At 40.7% G+C, this 20,017-nt stretch overlaps 2 protein-coding genes across 5 annotated transcripts in view; one reads left to right on the top strand and one right to left on the bottom strand.

Moving 5' to 3' along the window:
* Window positions 1-20,017, bottom strand: part of lrba (LPS responsive beige-like anchor protein) — a 213,160-nt gene that overhangs the window by 76,286 nt on the left and 116,857 nt on the right. For all 4 annotated transcript variants that reach the window (XM_053677668.1, XM_053677669.1, XM_053677671.1 and 1 more), the window contains 2 exons: window positions 13,218-13,358; window positions 10,238-10,374 (listed from right to left, as the gene is read on the bottom strand). In XM_053677668.1, the coding sequence (XP_053533643.1) occupies window positions 10,238-10,374; window positions 13,218-13,358 (278 nt within the window). The remainder of the gene's footprint in view (window positions 1-10,237; window positions 10,375-13,217; window positions 13,359-20,017) is intronic.
* On the top strand, window positions 6,506-8,197 carry mab21l2 (mab-21-like 2). The gene has a single exon (XM_017461088.3). The coding sequence runs from the start codon at window positions 6,741-6,743 to the stop codon at window positions 7,818-7,820; it is 1,080 nt and encodes a 359-aa protein (XP_017316577.1). The 5' UTR covers window positions 6,506-6,740; the 3' UTR covers window positions 7,821-8,197.

Below are 20,017 nucleotides of genomic sequence, written 5' to 3'. Positions count from 1 at the left end.
TTTCGCCATCTCTCTCTCAGTATGTCTCTCTCTCACTTTTTGCCGTCTCTCTCTCTCACTCAGTATGTCTCTCTCGCTGTCTCTCTCTCCTTACTTTTCGCTGTCTCTCTCTCTCCTTACTTTTCGCTGTCTCTCTCTCTCCTTACTTTTCGCTGTCTCTCTCTCTCTACTTACATTTCGCCATCTCTCTCTCAGTATGTCTCTCTCTCTCACTTTTTGCCGTCTCTCTCTCTCACTCAGTATGTCTCTCTCGCTGTCTCTCTCTCCTTACTTTTTGCTCTCTCTCTCTCTCCTTACTCTTCGCTGTCTCTCTCTCTCTCTCTCTCCTTACTTTTCGCCGTGTCTCTCTCTCTCCTTACTTGTCTCTGTCAATATCTCTCTCAGTGTTTCTCTCACTTTGTATGTCTTTTGGTCGCAGTCTCCTTATTCCTCCCTCTCTCCCTCTCTCTCTCTCTCTCTCTCTCTCTCTCTCACCCTGTCACCTGGAAGTGTGTAGTGTGAGAACATTAATATGAGTTGACACGGGGAGAAAAGAAAACTGTTACAGGTTTTTTCCTGCTGTCTGTCTGTTGCGCTCTCTCTCTCTCTCTCTCTCTCTCTTTCATAACTCATAGCTTTTATGTTCAGGTTCATCATCCACTAAAAAAAAAAAAAAAAAAACACAAACCCATATTTCGGCTCATTTTCACTAATCATGACGAGCCCTACACTTGATCTACTAGACTACGAGTTGATTTGGGACGTGAACGAAGATAAAGGAAAGATAACAAGCTACTGCCAGACAATGCGCATCAGTGGAGCGGCCAGACGATCTGGAAATCATGTTAGAGTAGGAGAGAGAGAACGGGTAATATGTGTGTGTGTGTGTGTGTGTGTGTGACAGAGAGAGTGAGAGAGAGAAAGAGAGAGGCTTATCGGACACTATGCAGTGCCGTCAAGAGGATCAGAGTTGAGTTGTCAGATCAAAGAGGAGCATCTTTGTGCTACACACACACACACACACACACACACACACACACACTATTCAATGCGGAAAAGCCTCTAAAGCTCCTGGAAAAAAAAGAAAAAAAAAGCAAAAGACCCCGCATTAGCTCTGGCTCTCGGCTTTGTTTAAAAAAAGAAAAACGTTTTTTTTAAAAAAAAGTAAAAAAAGAATCTTCAACAGCGTTAAGGACCCTGAGTGTGAAGTGCGCACTCCGGAGTGTGTTTACTCAGCCCTTCACACACACTAAAAAAATAATGACTATTTAAATAATATAACTGTCAGATTTACATTTAGAAAGGAACCCCAACACCTCGGCGGGCGTCTCGTTATTTATTCAGAGACTTAACCGTGTTTTCTCTTTAGATCTGCTGCCTCGTGGTGGGGTTTCTCTTTTTTCCCCAACTCATGTACTGGACTTTAGAGTTTAATCTTTGTACACTGGGAAACTGGAAGACACGACACGCACAAAGAGAAACGGAAAGAAACAGAAAGAGAAAAACGGGCAAATATACGTCTCAAAGCCGAGGAGCGTCTTTCCTTCGGTTCAGGTGCGTGAAATAGAACATGGTCTCACTCTCCTCTCTCTGAGCAAGAGTTCACTGGACAAAAATAAAACGAAAACAAAACACTGAAAAGGCTAGAATCATAGTTCACGTTAAAATTCCAACATCAAATATAATAATAATAATAATAATAATAATAATAATAATAATAATAATAATCAGCATGGGAATTTAAAATAAATGTAAAAATTGTAGAGTACTAATTATATACCACATTAATAGTCTTGAAGGACGATAAAATGAAAGGAGAGGGGCACAGAAAGAAAGAGAAACAGACAAAGAGATGAGAGAAATAAAGACAAAGAAAGAACGACAGAAAGAAGGAGATGCAGACATTCAGAAGGAGAGAGAGAGACAAAGAAGGAGATAGGCAGAAAGAAAGAGAGAGACAGAGAGGGAGAGAGAGAGAGGCAGAGAGAGAAGAGAGAAAAGACAGAAAGAAGGAGAGACAGACAGAAAGAAAGAGAGGCAGAGAGAGAGAAGAGAGGAAAGACAGAAAGAAGGAGAGACAGACAGAAAGAAAGAGAGGCAGAGAGAGAGAAGAGAGGAAAGACAGAAAGAAGGAGAGACAGACAGAAAGAAAGAGAGGCAGAGAGAGAGACAGAGAGAAGAGAGGAAAGACAGAAAGAAGGAGAGACAGACAGAAAGAGAAGCAGAGAGAGAGAAGAGAGAAAAGACAAAGAAGGAGAGACAGACAGAAAGAGAGGCAGAGAGAGAGAAGAGAGAAAAGACAGAAAGAAGGAGAGACAGACAGAAAGAGAGGCAGAGAGAGAAGAGAGAAGAGAAGAAAGACAGAAAGAAGGAGAGACAGAAAGAAAGAGAGGCAGAGAGAGAGAGAAAAGAGGAGACAGAAAGGAGAGACAGACAGAAAGAAAGAGAGGCAGAGAGAGAGAGAGAAAAGAGGAGACAGAAAGGAGAGACAGACAGAAAGAAAGAGAGGCAGAGAGAGAGAGAGAAAAGAGGAGACAGAAAGGAGAGACAGACAGAAAGAAAGAGAGGCAGAGAGAGAGAGAGAAAAGAGGAGACAGAAAGGAGAGACAGACAGAAAGAAAGAGAGGCAGAGAGAGAGAGAGAGAGAAAAGACAAAGAAAGTAAAAAAGAAAGAGAGACAGGCAGAAAGGAGAGACAGACAGGAGGATGAAGAGAGGAACGGAAAGAAAGAGAGAGACAGATTTGGATACAGAGCGACAGACCGAGATCACAAATCACACAGATCAGACGGTCCTTAACAGCGTAGTAATGAACTCAACATTTGATTTATTGAACCATTTTCATTTTAGTACACACACACACACACACACACACACACACACTCTCTCTCTCTCTCTCAAAGATTGACAGGAATAACATCTGACACTGTAACTGAACAAACACTGTGTCAGAGCACAGCAGTGCATTCTGGGTAAACCCAACTCGCCTCCTATCCGTCCTGAACGGTGCCCGAGACGTGTGTAACTATGCAACAACGTTCTCTTCCGTTACGTGACGTGGTAGTACGTCCCAGTACTCACACACTCTTGCTACACGCTCAAATGCATGTACGTTTTCTTCACAAAAAGAGCGCACACTTTAAGTGCGTAGTATAAGCAGGTGAACCGAGACACTCCGAGTAACAGACGGACCGTTAAGATGGCCGCCGTGACGCGCGTCGATGTATTTTCCTTCTGAAACGACGAATCACATCGGGGAAACGTAAAGACCCCGATTTCACAGCCAATAGTTTCCGAGGGGTCAGAATCACACCTCCAGGTGATCTGAACAGCAGCGAAGCTAGCGTGGTGTGAGGTGGTGTAGAAGATCCTGCAGATTCAGGGGAGTGCGTTAACGAAACAGAAATAGCGAGCTCTCGGAAAGAATCTCAAAATGAGGTATGAACAGAGGGAGGTTTCAAAAGAGACAAAACAGACAAACTGCTAGCTAGCTTCGGAGTTTGTTCTTAGCGCTATCTAAAATAGAGATGACGTCTGAGAGGAACATTTAAGGACTTAACCGTAGCGTCCCCTGTCGCCGGGCTGGGTTTACATTTCTTACGAGAATTTTTACAATTCATTTGTGTGTGTGTGTGAAAACACTGTTTTAAATCACAGTTAGAAAACCATACAGCTAAGACGGAAATTCCCGCCATAACGAGGCTAATACGCTAGCAAAGCGTGTAACAGGAACGCCGTTTAATCTGTGGACCCTCAGCAGATCGCCTCAGGGACGTCCCGAAGTAAGGATGCGCATGCGCGAAACAAGGGGTGCGCATGCGCGAAACAAGGGGAGCGCACACGCGCGCACACAAAAACACCACGGAGAGTTTCATTTAAACTCGCGCGCGCGCCTGTTCGTGGCTTCCTTATATGGAGCGATTCGGAAAGCGCGAGGACGCTCTATTTAACGCTGATGATGCCCAGGCATTTAACAGGCTACGTCACAGTATACGCGCATAATAATAATAATAATTTAAAAAATAATAATAATGTCAGTCTATTTTGCGCGTGAAAAAGTGACTTGCTCACGAGTTCTGTGCGCGTGAAGGCTTTTGAGGGTTTAAAGACAGCGCGCGCAGGATAAATAGCCTTTTTTTTGTTTGTTTAAAAAAGGAGGGGGAAAAAAAGAAAAAGAGACTAGAAGCATACTGGACATACACGTCTAATTAACGGGAAGAAATAATAATAATTTCTAATGATGATGATTATTATTATTAGATAATATATTAATAAAATGCGTGTGATTCTGATATAACCGCTGATAAACTCATGACATGCACGAGAAGATTTTTACCTAACTGTTTTGGGTTTTTTTGGTAATCCGAACAAACTCTTAAAACGCATTTAAACAATAAAGTGCATTTTGATTTCTTTTTTTTCCCCAGTGAAATTAATGTTTATTTAATTTACGTGATGAGGTTTTTTTTCTTCCATTCTTGTAACTGGATCAACAGGGTTACAGAAAAAAAAGTAGTTTATTATTATTTTTCTTCTTTAAAAAAACAAATAAACCCATGCACACCGAGCCCGAGAAAGTCAGGCCGCAGATCAAACACACACACTCTCTCTCTCTCACACACACACCTGGCTTAAGAAGACTTCACCTAAGTTATGAAGGGTGCACGGTTAACGTGGTAATGCGCGCGCCTGCGGATAGCGTGTTTTATTATTTATTACGCTTTATTTATTAATAAGGCATTTCAAATCTATCAAAAACAAACAGCGGGAGATTTATTCATCATCCTAATGATATTAATGACATTCCTGTACCACGGGGTTATAATGAGCAATCTGTAATGAGATAAGTGTGTGAGTGTGTTGAGTCTGTTACACACACAGCGGGAATTCTAGAAAAAGAGGAATTGTGGATGGATTGGAATTTATTTCTTAAAACTCAACGGAAAAAAAAAACAAAAGACAAAAAAAAAAAAAAACCGTCAATCTTTCTGAACGCTGTGCGCGTGGTGATTACTTCACTGGAATTCATATTCATTCATTCACATTAATTCATATTAAATGAATACTCATATCAAAACAAATTCAATTAAATCTAATTAAATATAAATATCTGAATACAAGCAACTTCATTCTATCCTTTATTCAGCTTTTTCTTTTTTTAAGAAAAAACAAACAATCAAAAAAAAACAAACCCAACGACCTCCAGACCCGAGCTGAAGAAGTCGCACTAAGCAACACTCATTCCTGCGTTTATTAATTACCTATGAACATTTATTAAAATACATGCCGTGTGTGTATCGAGTGTGTGAACATCAGGCTGCAACATGAAGCTCATATGAACAAATCAGCTTTAAAGCTTTAAAAGCACGAAGAGACTCGAGAGCGAGACCAGACGCGCGCGAGCTTCTAGATAAATAAATCCTACAAACACGCAAAAATCAAAAATGAAAAATTAAATAAAGCGTAAACGTCGCAAAATTTGTAAATGATAAAAGAGTGAATAATAATAATAATAATAATAATAATAATAATAATAATAATAATAAAAAGACAACAACACGGAAACCTCCAGCGACTAAAACAGCAGACAGCGCGTTTAAATATAAAGCCGAGAAAAAATTCCGTGTTAAATCTGAATAAATTAAATACATTAAATAAATAAAGTTAACGCGCTGTAAAGGTATTTCCGCATACATTTCTATAATAATAATAATTATTATTATTCAAAAAAAAATACCCACCTAATCACTATTTAAGGAGAACTTTATTTTGGAAATAAATAAATAAATAAATAAATAAACAATTTAAATAAGTTCCGTGATGACGCAACTCGGAACAGAAGCCCGGCGCGTGCGCGCGGCACGGAACACAACAACGCTACGGCTTTATTCTTTTAAAGAGGAGGGGGAAAAAAACAACAACAACACGAGTTCCACCTCACGCGCTCCTCCTGCTCGGTCTGCGCTCGCGCTCAGGACCAGGAGACTTTAGAACGCCGTAGAAGTGGTGGGAGGAGGGGGGCGAGGGGGGGGTTGAAGGGCGGAGTCGGATGGATCCCCCTCTTCTCCCCGCCCCACCTCTCATACTGCGTCCGGATTGGTCAGAGGGATACTGCGGCGCCTCTGATTGGCAGGATGTTCAGGTCCGGCCCTCGATTTCTGTCCGGGTTTTGAGGCTTCAGCTAAAAGGCCATTCATGAGGTACGGCATTCCTGCAGAACGGAGGAGACGGAGGGGACACGCACACACACACACACACGCACGCGCACGCGTGAACGCACACTCGTGCAGAGATGACACACTGACACGCTGAGATCCTCTGAGGCTTCTTCTGCTTCTTTATTTGGTTTGTGGAGCAGCAGGAACACTTTACCACACTGCATCTCTCCTGAAGGGCGCTGACCTCCTTCGCACACCACAGGTGCAAAAACTTCTGCATTTTTATTTTTTGCTTCAAAGTTTTTTGGCCTCTGCTACACCTACACAAACATACACACACACACACACACACACACACACACACACACACACACACACAGACTAGGTGCACACACTTTTTATTTTCACCCAATTTTTTCCGGTCTGACACCCAAGTGGTTCATTCGAGCTTTTTCTTTCTTTCTTTCTTTTTTTCTTTTTTTTTATTTTATTGATACTCCCCCCAAAAATTTTTGGCACCTTTGGGATCTGCCCGGTTAAAGCGTTGGATCCGTCGGTGTACTGCGATCCTCCTCCGGTGTTCGGCCCGGACCTCTGCCCCAACATGATCGCTGCCCAGGCGAAGCTGGTCTACCAGCTCAACAAATACTACAACGAGCGATGCCAGACGCGCAAGGCGGCCATCGCCAAGACGATCCGTGAGGTGTGTAAGGTCGTATCGGACGTCCTGAAGGAGGTAGAGGTACAGGAGCCACGCTTCATCAGCTCTCTGAGCGAGATCGACGCGCGCTACGAGGGCCTCGAGGTAATCTCGCCTCATGAGTTCGAGGTCGTGCTGTACCTCAACCAGATGGGCGTCTTTAATTTCGTGGACGATGGCTCGTTGCCGGGCTGCGCTGTCCTGAAGCTCAGTGACGGCCGTAAGCGCAGCATGTCGCTCTGGGTCGAGTTCATAACCGCCTCGGGGTATCTGTCCGCGCGAAAGATTCGATCGAGATTCCAAACTCTGGTGGCGCAGGCGGTGGACAAGTGCAGCTACCGCGACTCGGTCAAGATGGTGGCCGACACGAGCGAGGTGAAGCTGCGGATTCGAGAGCGCTACGTGGTGCAGATCACTCCGGCCTTTAAGTGCACCGGGATCTGGCCACGCAGTGCCGCTCAGTGGCCTCCACCGCACATCCCGTGGCCCGGACCGAACCGGGTCGCCGAGGTCAAAGCCGAAGGATTTAATCTGCTCTCGAAAGAATGCTACACGTTAGCGGGGAAGCAAAGCTCGGCCGAGAGCGACGCCTGGGTCCTGCAGTTCGCAGAGGCAGAAAACCGGCTGCTGATGTCCGGCTGCAGGAAGAAGTGCCTGTCGATTTTAAAAACGCTCCGCGACAGGCACTTGGAGCTGCCGGGCCAGCCGCTCAACGGCTACCACATGAAGACGCTGCTGCTGTACGAGTGCGAGAAGCACCCGCGCGAGAGCGACTGGGACGAGGCGAGCCTCGGCGATCGCATCAACGGCGTCCTGCTGCAGCTCGTCTCCTGTCTGCAGTGCCGCCGGTGTCCTCACTACTTCCTCCCCAACCTCGATTTATTTCAGGGCAAAGCGACGTCAGCCCTCGAGGCGGCCGCCAAGCAGACCTGGAGACTCGCGAGGGAGATCCTGACCAACGCTAAGAGCCTGGACAAACTCTGAGCTCTAAAAAATAAATGAACTCAATTAACTCGAAACAAAAGACTCTGAGAACGGCGAGACACACACACACACACACAAAAAAAAAGAAGAGCTCTGCAACCACGCCTGGACAAACTCAACCAACAAACAAGACCTGGAGAAATTCAGAGCGGTGACAAGAACCAGGACCGACCCGAATAAACAAGAGACACGCAGAGTCACCAAACTCGAACAATTTACAAAGATACAAACGGGGGGGGGGGTGGGGCTCATGAGCAACTCTGAGAGCCTGAACAAACTCTGGATGAAAAATAAAAAACAAGGAGAAATCTGCACCAAGCTGGAAAAACCTTAAAGTGTAAAAAAAACAATAAAAAAAATAAAATAAAAAAAAAAAACACACAGAGGTGGAGACGAAGCGAAGCGTCCTACAGCAACGGGAACGAGACGAGACGAGACGAGACGAGACGAGGAAAAACTAAACCCGAGGAGACTTTCCCATCTAATAACGAGGCATGTTTTACAGTTTCACAAAGACTTTACTTTCCCCACGACCAGGACATCTTCCAGCAGCGAGAAGAAATCAATCACAAACGTACATTTCACCGTTGCGTCTTACTCTTCATCCTCGGATAAAACTGTATAATAATAATAATAATAATAATGATGATAATAATAATGATGATTAAAAAAAAACCCAACGGTGAAGATCTGTAAAGAGAACCTCCTCCATGGACACGGAACACTCCGGACTTTTACGATCACTGAAAGTGGACTTAACTTGTGGAGTCGAGCGGAGAGAAACGCTTCAGCCCAGACATTTTGAGAGGAGAAAAATAAATAAATAAACGTGAAGGTACTTTTTTTTTTTTTTTTTAAAACGTCGTAACGTCTGCTTAAATCTTTTTTCTTTCTTTTTTTTCCCTCCCCCCTCCCACAAAGTAATATTGTTTTTATTTAATTTACCATGCACAATATCTTTCATTGCGTTAATGTTTAAAAAAAAAAAAGAGGAAAAATAAATGTAGCGTGCCAGGTTTTCCAGTTTATGTGTCGAAAAATTTAAATGTTAATAAAAATGATATTAAAACTTAGCATTTGTTGTTGTATGTTAATAATAATAATAATAATAATAATAATAATAATTTGTGATGGTGTTATCCATCTAATTCATTATCTAAAATTAGATTTAATATTATATATTGGTGTAAATAAATTGAATCATGCTGCATGTATTACAGCTAATAATAATAATAATAATAATAATAATAATATTACTAAGTAACTAGTAATGAAAAACATATTTAATCCGTGTTTAAAAATCGTCTGTAATTGAATATTCACGTATTCACGTGTCCTAGTGATCTATACACGTTAACGCGCACGCCGACGTTCCAGGAAATTCTTCATGTAGATATTACATCGAACGACAAATTTTATAAATATTTTTATACGAATAACTTTGTTTTTAGGCGAATAACCTGAACAAATACGCCCTCATGAAGCAGCGGCTGTGCTTTAATCCTAATACATATAGTTTAAAAATACACCAAAGATAAATAATATATAACTTAATAATAATAAAACTTTTCAAACGCCTCAACACAAGGACAAAAAAAAAAAAAAAGAAAAAGAAAAAAAAAAAGAAGATTACATTTATTTATGAATTTATTTATCGTGGTTAGAATGATTTTTAGACCAAGACGGAGGTAAATTAATTCATTCTGAAATAATATTTCAATAAAAATTATTATTTTTTAAAATAAGAAACTGTCCGCTTAGAGACGACTACAAATGAATTAACACTTTATTTATTTAAAAAAAAAAATAATTTAAAATGATAATTACAGATATCACTGGTGATAAAAAAAAATAATAATAATAATTATATTTGAAGAGAGATGAAAAAAGTAAAGCTGTGTGTGTGTGTGTGTGTGTGTGTGTGTGTGAGATTATGGGAAACTGTGCTTGTAATAAATATGTAATAAGATTATTATTATTATTATTACTGTGTGTATGTGAGTGTACAACCCCGAGCGCATTCACCCACACAGCTCTATATCTATTTAAAGAAGACGGCCTCGTATCTGCTGCACTCCATCCACACTGTATCTCGTGCTGGTGAGCAGGACGTGCGCTACAACCGAGTGACCCAAATCTCAATTTCCCACCGTCGGAATGTTCGGAAAAGTGAATTCCAAGTGATGATGTCATGGCAGGCTTTATAAAAACAGACCAATCAGCAGCGCTGGCTACACACACACCATGCAAAATCCAACCACACACACACTTTATCATCACACACTGCACGTCCTCCTTTTTATTTCCATCCGCGTAAGTAGCACTGTACTTTCTGCAGATATTTTCGTGTGTGTGTGTGTGTGTGTGTGTGTGAGAGAGAGAGAGAGAGAGAGATAGAGAGAGAGAGAGTGTCTCACCTTGGGGTCGATGCTCTTGAAGTTCGCCTCATCTTCATCCACCTCGAAGTAAAGCTCATTAGCCGTGATGGACAGAGTTCCTTTCATGACGAGTGCGGGAGAGACCAGCTCGGCTACCGTGCTGAAAGACACCGTGCCTAGACACACACACACACACACACACACACACACAGATGGAGAGAGAGAACTCAGATATAGTATGTGTATAGAAATATATTTCTGTGTTATGTATTCATGGCATTTCCGACAACAAACCAAACAATGGGGTTTTTTTTCTGAGGCTTCCAAGTGTTGCTTCTAATTGTTGATGTTTCTTTGTGTTGGTTATTTCTTGATGTTGGTGTTTCTCTGCGTCGGTGTTTCTATGTGTTTCTCTGTGTTGGTGTTTCTCTGTGTTGGTGTTTCTCTGTGTTGGTGTTTCTCTGTGTTGGTCTTTCTGGGTTTCTCTGTGTTGGTGTTTCTCTGTGTTGGTGTTTCTCTGTGTTGGTGTTTCTCTGTGTTGGTGTTTCTCTGTGTTGGGGTTTCTCTGTGTTTCTATGTGTTGGGGTTTCTCTGTGTTTCTATGTGTTGGGGTTTCTATGTGTTTCTCTGTGTTGGGGTTTCTCTGTGTTGGTGTTTCTGTGTTTCTCTCTGTTGAGGTTTCTCTGTGTTGGGGTTTCTCTGTGTTGGGGTTTCTGTGTTTCTCTCTGTTGAGGTTTCTCTGTGTTGGGGTTTCTCTGTGTGGTTTCTCTGTGTTGGTGTTTCTCTGTGTTGAGGTTTCTCTGTGTTTCTCTGTGTTGAGGTTTCTCTGTGTTTCTCTGTGTTGGGGTTTCTCTGTGTTTCTCTGTGTTGGGGTTTCTCTGTGTTGGGGTTTCTGTGTTTCTCTCTGTTGAGGTTTCTCTGTGTTGGGGTTTCTCTGTGTGGTTTCTCTGTGTTGGTGTTTCTCTGTGTTGAGGTTTCTCTGTGTTTCTCTGTGTTGAGGTTTCTCTGTGTTTCTCTGTGTTGGGGTTTCTCTGTGTTTCTCTGTGTTGGGGTTTCTCTGTGTTGGGGTTTCTCTGTGTTGGGGTTTCTCTGTGTTTCTATTTGTCGGTGTTTCTCTGTGCTGACAGGATTCAGTAAGTGTGTGTTAGGATTGTGATGAGTGTGTGTTAGGACAGACAGAAAGATAAACAAAGACGGGGGAGAGAGAGAGAGAGAGAGAGAGAAAGAGAGAGATGCACACCTCAAACACATACACAGATGTTAATGTACCATGTGTGTTTCATTCCATTGAGAGGTGTGTTTGTTGTTAGTCTGTGTGTGTGTGTGTGTGTCAATCCTAACACAGGCTCGTTATAATCGTCGCACACTCATCTCAGTCCTAACACACACTCATTATAACTACACACTCGTTACAGTCCTAACACACACTCATTATAACTACACACTCGTTACAATCCTAACACACACTCATTATAACTACACACTCGTTACAATCCTAATACACACTCATTATAACTACACACTCGTTACAATCCTAACACACACTCATTATAACTACACACTCGTTACAATCCTAACACACACTCATTATAACTACACACTCGTTACAATCCTAACACACACTCATTATAACTACACACTCATTACAATCCTAACACACACTCATTATAACTACACACTCGTTACAATCCTAACACACACTCGTTATAACTACACACTCGTTACAATCCTAACACACACTCGTTATAACTACACACTCGTTACAATCCTAACACACACTCGTTATAACTACACACTCGTTACAATCCTAACACACACTCATTATAACTACACACTCCTTACAATCCTAACACACACTCATTATAACTACACACTCGTTACAATCCTAACACACACTCGTTATAACTACACACTCGTTACAATCCTAACACACACTCATTATAACTACACACTCGTTACAATCCTAACACACACTCACTATAACTACACACTCGTTACAATCCTAACACACACTCATTATAACTACACACACGTTACAATCCTAACACACATTATAATATACATTACATTAATATAAATAATATACATTTTTCATTCTTTGACTTGTGTATTTCCTATGCCTAACTGTTGTACAAACACACACACACACACACTTTAATATTTATAGCTGCATTTAAAAAAAGAAACATTTTTATCTGTAAAAATAGAGAACACTGATGGATCTTTTTTTTAAAAAAAAAACAAAAAAACAATCAATCCGCTCGTCTTGTTTACAATCAGGCCACTCAGACTAGAATAATGAGCGAAAAGGGAATTTGTAATCATTTGTAAAATCATTACTGAAGGGAAAAACCCCTGTATCCTCGAGCTCTGCAGTTTCTGGTTTGAGACGCTGCAGCTCCGATTCCTCTCGTGCTTAGACCTTCTTTTAACAGGTTAGCTGAGCAATAAATCACAGCATTACACTTACACTATATATTACCCTATCATCATTTGGAGGTATGGGATATATTCATTCATTCCCCCCTCGTCATTTGATTTGGGACACGACCCTTTCCGATGAATCTATAACGCTACTATAACCTGCCAAACCAATCCAGAGTATTTTAGGACACGTCCTCTTTGTGGACCGGCCTGTGATTTGGGACACGGTTGCTCTCGTGTAACGAGGGAGGGAATGTTAAAATAAAAGAAGTTATAAAGGGTTTTCCCTCCCACACACACACTTCATAAATTCTTCGATTTGGGACGCTCCGATCAGAAATCCAGGATAATGAGTGAGTGAGGGAAGGAAGGAAGGAAGGAGGGAGGAAGGGAAGGAAAGAGGGAGGGAGGAAGGGAAGGAGGGAGCAGAACTGATCCCTTGTTATACAGGATTTCTGATCATACGCTGATCAGGGCTGTGTCCCAAATCCAGCAACGACATGACATGCTTTTTAAAACCAGACATGAAGAGGGAAACTGTGAGTGTGAGTGTGTTTGTTTGCGCTGTGTGTGTGTGTGTGTGTGTGTTAGTTACCTGTGAGACTGTCCAACTCTTTCTCCTCCAGAGACGAGATCGTGTCGTCGTCTCCGTCGGTCAAGCTCTCGTTCTCGGTGCTCTGATTCCTCGCCGTGTCTTTCCTGAGCTGCTGCCCCTTCAGCACGTCGTCCCCCGGAGCTGCGCAAACACAACAACAACAACAACAATATTCATATTTTCATATATTCGTATATCTATTCCAATCACTTTTCAATACTTAATCTATTACCTTGTACTTTTTCTTTATACTAATAACTACAAGTCGACGAGTTTTGTTCGGCTGTCGCCTTTAAATAATAAATCGTTTTTTCCCTACGGCTTCTTTGTGTTAAAGGATAAATAAATTCTTTGTATTAAAGGATAAATCATTTTACAATTTTAAATATTTAATATTGAGCTATTTAAAAAAAAAAAAAAGCCCAAAGCATTAATATAACTTTCTAAAAATAATAATAATAATAATAATAATAAAAGAATCTTTATTAATAACTACACTTCTGTAAACGTTTCAGTTTCCTTTCAGTGAAAAAAATGAACATTTTGTCGTTTATATTTATGCAAAAATAATCCAGAATCAGATTTAAATACTGAGTTGCAAAAAATAGTCTGTCATAATGTCATATTATATATATATATATATATATATATATATATATATATATATATATATATATATATATATATATATATATATATATATAAATAAAATATACACACACACAGCTAAAAAAACCCCCACATCTTTCACACAAATCACTTATATATACACCAAACATAAATAAATAAATAAATGTGTGTGTGTGTGTATATATATATAAACCTAACAAAAAAATGCAAATTAAGTTTGTGTGAGAACATTTTTTATTTTAATAATAATAAAAAGTCAAATCCAATCTTTCCCATCTGTTACAAGATCGGATCGAATGGATTGGTTGTTTTCTCTGATATCTGATCAAATACGTATCTAATGAAAAGTCTGATTGTGATCGTTATTATATTTGTTTGTTAAACTGGTCTTTTATAAGCGAGCAGTGGGACGGGACGGGACGGGACGTGGTTAATAGACAGAATAAACATTCAGATGAAGTGAGATGTTCGGTCTCGGGGCGAGGAACGCTGTAAGTGCTGAACGGCGAAGAATCGGATAAAAACGGAGAGAAAAATGAAACTAGGAAGAAAATGTGATCAGGAATTTGATCATTTTTAATGATAATATCGGAATTTTGAAACAAAGCGCAGATTTCATGACGGATTAATCGTCTGTTTTTCTCAGCGCTGCACTCTGTGTGTGTGTGTGTGTGTGTGTGTGTGTGTGTGTGTGTGTGTGTAAAACCTAAACCAGCTTCTCCCTCTTCACACTTTACTTCCGCTCACTCGTCTTTTCTCATTTTCTATCCTTTCTCCTTCTCTTCGTTTAGTCTCCCCCCCCCCCTCTCTCTCTCTCTCTCTCTCACATTTTTTGACAAAAAAAAAAACAACAAAAACAAACTTTTGCTTCTTTTCAGGAAAAAGAAAGAAAAAATTCCTCTCATCCTTTGTCTTCTTTTTAAAATTTTCCTCCTTTCATTTTCGCTACTTTCTTTATTTTTATTCTACCTTTTCTCTTTGCTTCTCTTAAAGCAAAAAAAAAAAAGGGGGGGGACGTTTAAGGGAACAGAAACCAGGTATTATCTGTATTTTTCTTTCTTTTCTCACATTTTTCATTGTCTTTTGCCTTTGCTTTCCCTTCTTCTAATTTTGTTTCTCGTCTCAGCTTCCTTCAAGAAAAAGAAAAAAAAGTCTTTCCTTTATTTATCTACTCATTTTCATTTTCTAAAAAAATAAAATAAAATAAAAACATTTTCCTTTATTCTCTCTCTCACGGTGTCTCATCTTTTCTCCTTTTCTATTTTCCCTCTTCAGTTCTTTTCTCTCCTCCCCCAACTGTTCTCTCCTTTTCTAGTCCTTCTTTCTCTCTTCTGCTTTTCTGGGTTGTTGTGTTTTTTCCTCCTCTTCTGTCTGCCTTTACATTTTTTTGGCATGAAAACATACAGATAAAAACACAACTAAAAAACTAACAAAAATTTGTACATTTTTTTCAATTTATTTGTTTTCTGTTCTCTCTCTCTCTCTCTCTCTCTCTCTCTCTCTCTCTCTCACCTGACTGCACACCACAGAAATAATCATCTGTAAATATTTACAGACGGCTGTGTTCCCAATCTGGAGAAACTACAGAAATGTGACGATCCTGCTTCCTTTCCTTTGTAGTGCACGCTTGCAGTAGTGTAGGACACTCAACACCGCGACCTTTAACCTTTGGTCCTTTGCACTCTTCCTCTCTGATTGTGTCACCTGAAGGCTTTTTTTTTTTTTTTTTTTTAAAAAGATTTGCATTGACAAAAACATGAAATGCGATCTTCGTAGTGCGCACTTTATAGTCCACTCAATACCCGTGGCTTTTGACCTCTCCCTCTCCCTCTCTCTCTCTCCGCATCACCTAAGGGCGTTTTGGGCTCCCGGACGTTTGGGGAAGGAGGCATCGAGGGGAGCGAGTGGAGGTGGAAAAGTGCGCCCTTGCGATGATATTTAGAACGCTCTTCCTGTAATTACGTTTCCCCCGGAGAGTTCGCAGTTAGCAGCAGTGAAATCGCTACCAGCTTCCTAATACGTACCACATGCACGTCTCTCTCTTTCTGTGTGTGTGTGTGTGTGTGTGTGTGTGTGTGTGTGTGTGTTCGTTCCAGAATGAACAGACAGAAAAAGACAAGCAGTCCAAGTTTTACAATATAAAGAAATCTGATGGTTTACGATGACGTGACACGAGAGTGTGGGAAAGTACACCGCTACAAGTCTCCTTAAAGTCCCATGATGCACTGGGAAACAAACTTACCACCAATCTACCGAACCACCCTTCCCATTTATTTAAAATATTGTTCTTAAACCTTCTAAAAAAAATAAAAATAAAAAAAAAATAATAAAAAGCCACGGAGACTTCGTGCTGGTCATTAACGGCTTTGCCGACTCGGGAAATAAATCATAAATCATAAATAATCGACCGTAATGTCGTCGATCTTAGCTAAAGATAGCGAAAAGGTTAAACGTTAGATCTGATAGCTGTGATGACGTACAGTATTAAAACAATAATAATCTGCTGATTAAAAAAAAAAAAAAAAAAAAAAAAACCCCAATAAAAACCATCACAGAAATGCTAATGGTTTCCACTACAAATACCATTACAAACCGCCAGCGAACTATTAAAACCATTACTGCTATAAATAAAGGATATATAAAGGATAAATAAACCGGTCCTTAATGGTACCCACTAGACATAACACCACCAAGAGAAGGCAACAAATGACCAGTAGAGACCCACAGGGACCATTACAGTTTCCATTCAAACCAATACAACTCCCATTATAACCATTAAAACTAGAGATCGATCAGAGGTTGTGTGTGACATGGATTTCGTGTTGTGTGTAAATAACATGCCTCTCGTGTGGAATTCCTTTGAATTGGGTATATATATATATATATGTGTGTGTGTGTGTATAAATATATATATGTGTGTGTGTTCGTGTTTAAAATGTGCTGCGTTCTCACTCAAACACAGGCACAGTCAGAAATATGCAGATTAGAACCAGATGCAGAAAAATTCGGCCCAGAGTAATATTTATTAGCGCTCGCGTCGCATCGCGTCGCGTCGCCGCTCGGCTTCGTCGGACGCGGCGCCGGCGTTATTCAAACGCCGAGCAGCTGCATGTCTTACTTCAACTCCGGAAAACGCATCTTAAAATTTCTTTTAGCAATTAAAAAAAAAAAAAAAAAAAAAAAAAAAAACGAGGCAATTTAAGGAGGTCGCTGAATAATCAGAAGATTATAACCAGCTGCCGGAGAAGCCGAAACGCAGCGCGGGTGTTTTTCAGCTGGAAAGGCAGCGCGCTCGTTACACGGAGCACGCAGAATAGTTCAGATTGATTTAAACGGTAAATATGCTAATCAGGAAGAGGGGGATTTTCCAGCATTTTCCTGAGGTGGAGAAAGTGCGCCATAGTGAAGAAACGAGTCCTCCGCACCTCAGGAGGGGGAAATAAAAATAAAATAAATTTTAAAAAAAACAAAAACAAGGTCTGATTATAACAGAAATAAGATTTTCTTCGATTGAAACATGGACGCAGTACAAAAATGAAATGACATCGGCGTCAGGAATTACACCGGCTCCTGCTACGGACATGACCGTATGCCAATCAGGAGGTTTTGGGAGGAATAAAACACCCGAGGAGGTGTGACGTTACAGGAAAATAATCAACAGCAGGGTAGAGGGGTGGAGGGGTGAGGCGGCGTCACCGTCACCATTAACGAGTGGATTATATGCCCCTACATGTCATTACTGTAGTATGAGAACGAGCTGCGCTACAGTCAGAGCTACTGTTATATTACACTCATCAACACCTTCTGACCAATCAGAATCCAGGATTCGGTAGCACCGTGGACAACACGGAGGAACGAAATCAGTAAGAAGTGAAAATATATCCGCCTGGAAAAACACCGGATAATCTCGGGTCTGATTCGGAATGGTCTGGTGGGTGTGGCCTAATATTCTAACAGGCATGTTTGATCGACAGCGCTATGCTCGAGAATTGCAGCCTGGTCCATTACTCAAGCAGAACTAATAAAAAAATAAATAAAAGAGCACAAGTGATGAAAATCTAAATATTTACTAATAGTTACTACGTACAATTACAATTCAACATGTAATAAATTCTTCCAATGCTCGATAAGTTAGTATGATAGATTAACATTCTAGGTTAGCATTCTAGGTTAGTATGATGGGTTAGCATTCTAGGTTAGTATGATGGGTTAGCATTCTAGGTTAGTATGATGGGTTAGCATTCTAGGTTAGTATGATAGGTTGGCATTCTAGGTTAGTATGATAGGTTGGCATTCTAGGTTAGTATGATGGGTTAGCATTCTAGGTTAGCGTTCTAGGTTAGTATGATGGGTTAGCATTCTAGGTTAGCGTTCTAGGTTAGCACTATAGGTTGGCATTCTAGGTTAGTATGATGGGTTAGCATTATAGGTTAGCACTCTATGTTAGCATTCTAGGTTAGCACTCTAGGTTAGTACGATAGGTTAGCATTCTAGGTTAGTATGATGGGTTAGCATTCTAGGTTAGCACTCTAGGTTAGTATGATAGGTTAGCATTCTAGGTTAGCGTTCTAGGTTAGTACTATAGGTTAGCATTCTAGGTTAGTATCATAGGTTAGCATTCTAGGTTAGCGTTCTAGGTTAGTACTATAGGTTAGTACGATAGGTTAGCATTCTAGGTTAGCGTTCTAGGTTATAATGATAGGTTAGCATGGTAGGGTAGTACAAAAGGTTAGCATTCTAGGTTAGTATGATAGATTAGTACTCTATGTTAGAACACTAGAGTTAGCATGCTAGTTTCCTGTGCGTTCAAGTCCTCCTGGGAAGTTCGTATTTACGAGTCGGGAAGTCGGAATTACGAGATCAGGTGCATTCGGGTGTCTTGGCGGCGTACCTTCTCTTAATTAACTTAAAAAAAAATACAGCAAAGTTTTTTTTTTTAAACTCTGCTTCTAGAAAATGAAGAACAAAGAACGTGCATCAGGTGTTTGTTTGTTTTTTAAAGCTTTTTTAAAAAAATGTTTTTAATCAGTTTATGAAGCCGCTGTAAAGCTGAGCATTGCAGATTATATCGGAATTGCACAACGCTACTGTATTCTGTGAAGGAGATTAGCTTGTTTTATTGTAAACGAAAAAAATCCCGACAGAGACACGTCACTGCTAAATACCCCTAAGTAGTGCGGTTGATATTTCCCTTTTATTATCTCTCCTTCTCTTTCTCTCCTCCTTGGCTATGTTCCTCAGAAATCAGCTTCTGAGACAATTCTAACAAACTGCTTTCTCATCCATCGGGTCTGTCTACGCACAGAGCCGTCTGCGGCACGTCTCGAGATTCACTGCACTTCCCCGAGCTCGCTCCAAGCTCCCTCTTCACCGTCTTCCGGAAAATTCCCACTTCCCGATTAGCGTGGGATTTACCACAGCGCTGGCACGCGCGCCGCTCATGTGTGCTCACATTCAGACATCAGCTTTCCTTACACGGCTTGTTCAGTGGCTTCATTCAGCCAAACGCAAACACACACACACACACACACACACACACACACACACACACTACCTCCACTTCCTCTTTCCCCCAACACGACTCGAATGCTGGTTTATATGTACCTGGACGCCGGAGCAATTACACTGTCAGATTAACAAATTAGTTTTTAACAAAAGCATAACCATGAGAGAGACATTGTGTGTGTGTGTGTGTGTGTGTGTGTGTGTGTGAGGATCACAGGAATACACACATCTTTCACCCGTTGTGCATTTACTCTAAACAGAAAAAAATGGAGCGTTACAGCCATAAATATAAACGTCCAGTCTGCAGGGTGTAAATCTCCCCGCCGTTTCCTCACCGCCGATGAATGATCACAATTGTGTGTGTGTGTGTGTGTGTGTGTGTGTGTGCGTGCGTGTGTGTTTAAGGTTCCACAATCTAGTCTGTAACCTGAAAAGTGTTATAGTTATAAAACACAGTAACACCATTAAACAAAAATAAAGACACAAAAATAAAAAAAAGGGGGGGGGGGGGGGGGGGGGGCAACGGAAAAATAGAAAGAAAATAATAAATAAAATGAAGGAAAAAAGGGAGAAAGAGAAAAAGAGGGAAATAAATAACAGGAGGGGAAAATAGAAGGAAAAACTGAAAAGAAAGAAAACTAAAAAAAAGGAGAAAAAGTGACAAA

The sequence above is a fragment of the Ictalurus punctatus genome, chromosome 29 (genome assembly GCF_001660625.3).
Source record: "Ictalurus punctatus breed USDA103 chromosome 29, Coco_2.0, whole genome shotgun sequence".
NCBI classification, from domain to species: domain Eukaryota; kingdom Metazoa; phylum Chordata; class Actinopteri; order Siluriformes; family Ictaluridae; genus Ictalurus; species Ictalurus punctatus.
Note: the sequence above shows the minus strand (reverse complement) of the source record. Positions and strands in the feature narration are given on the sequence as shown.

Bases quoted from the DNA above. Each gene is read 5' to 3' on its own strand.
- mab21l2 (XM_017461088.3), top strand. From the start codon at position 6,741: ATGATCGCTGCCCAGGCGAAGCTGGTCTACCAGCTCAACAAATACTAC.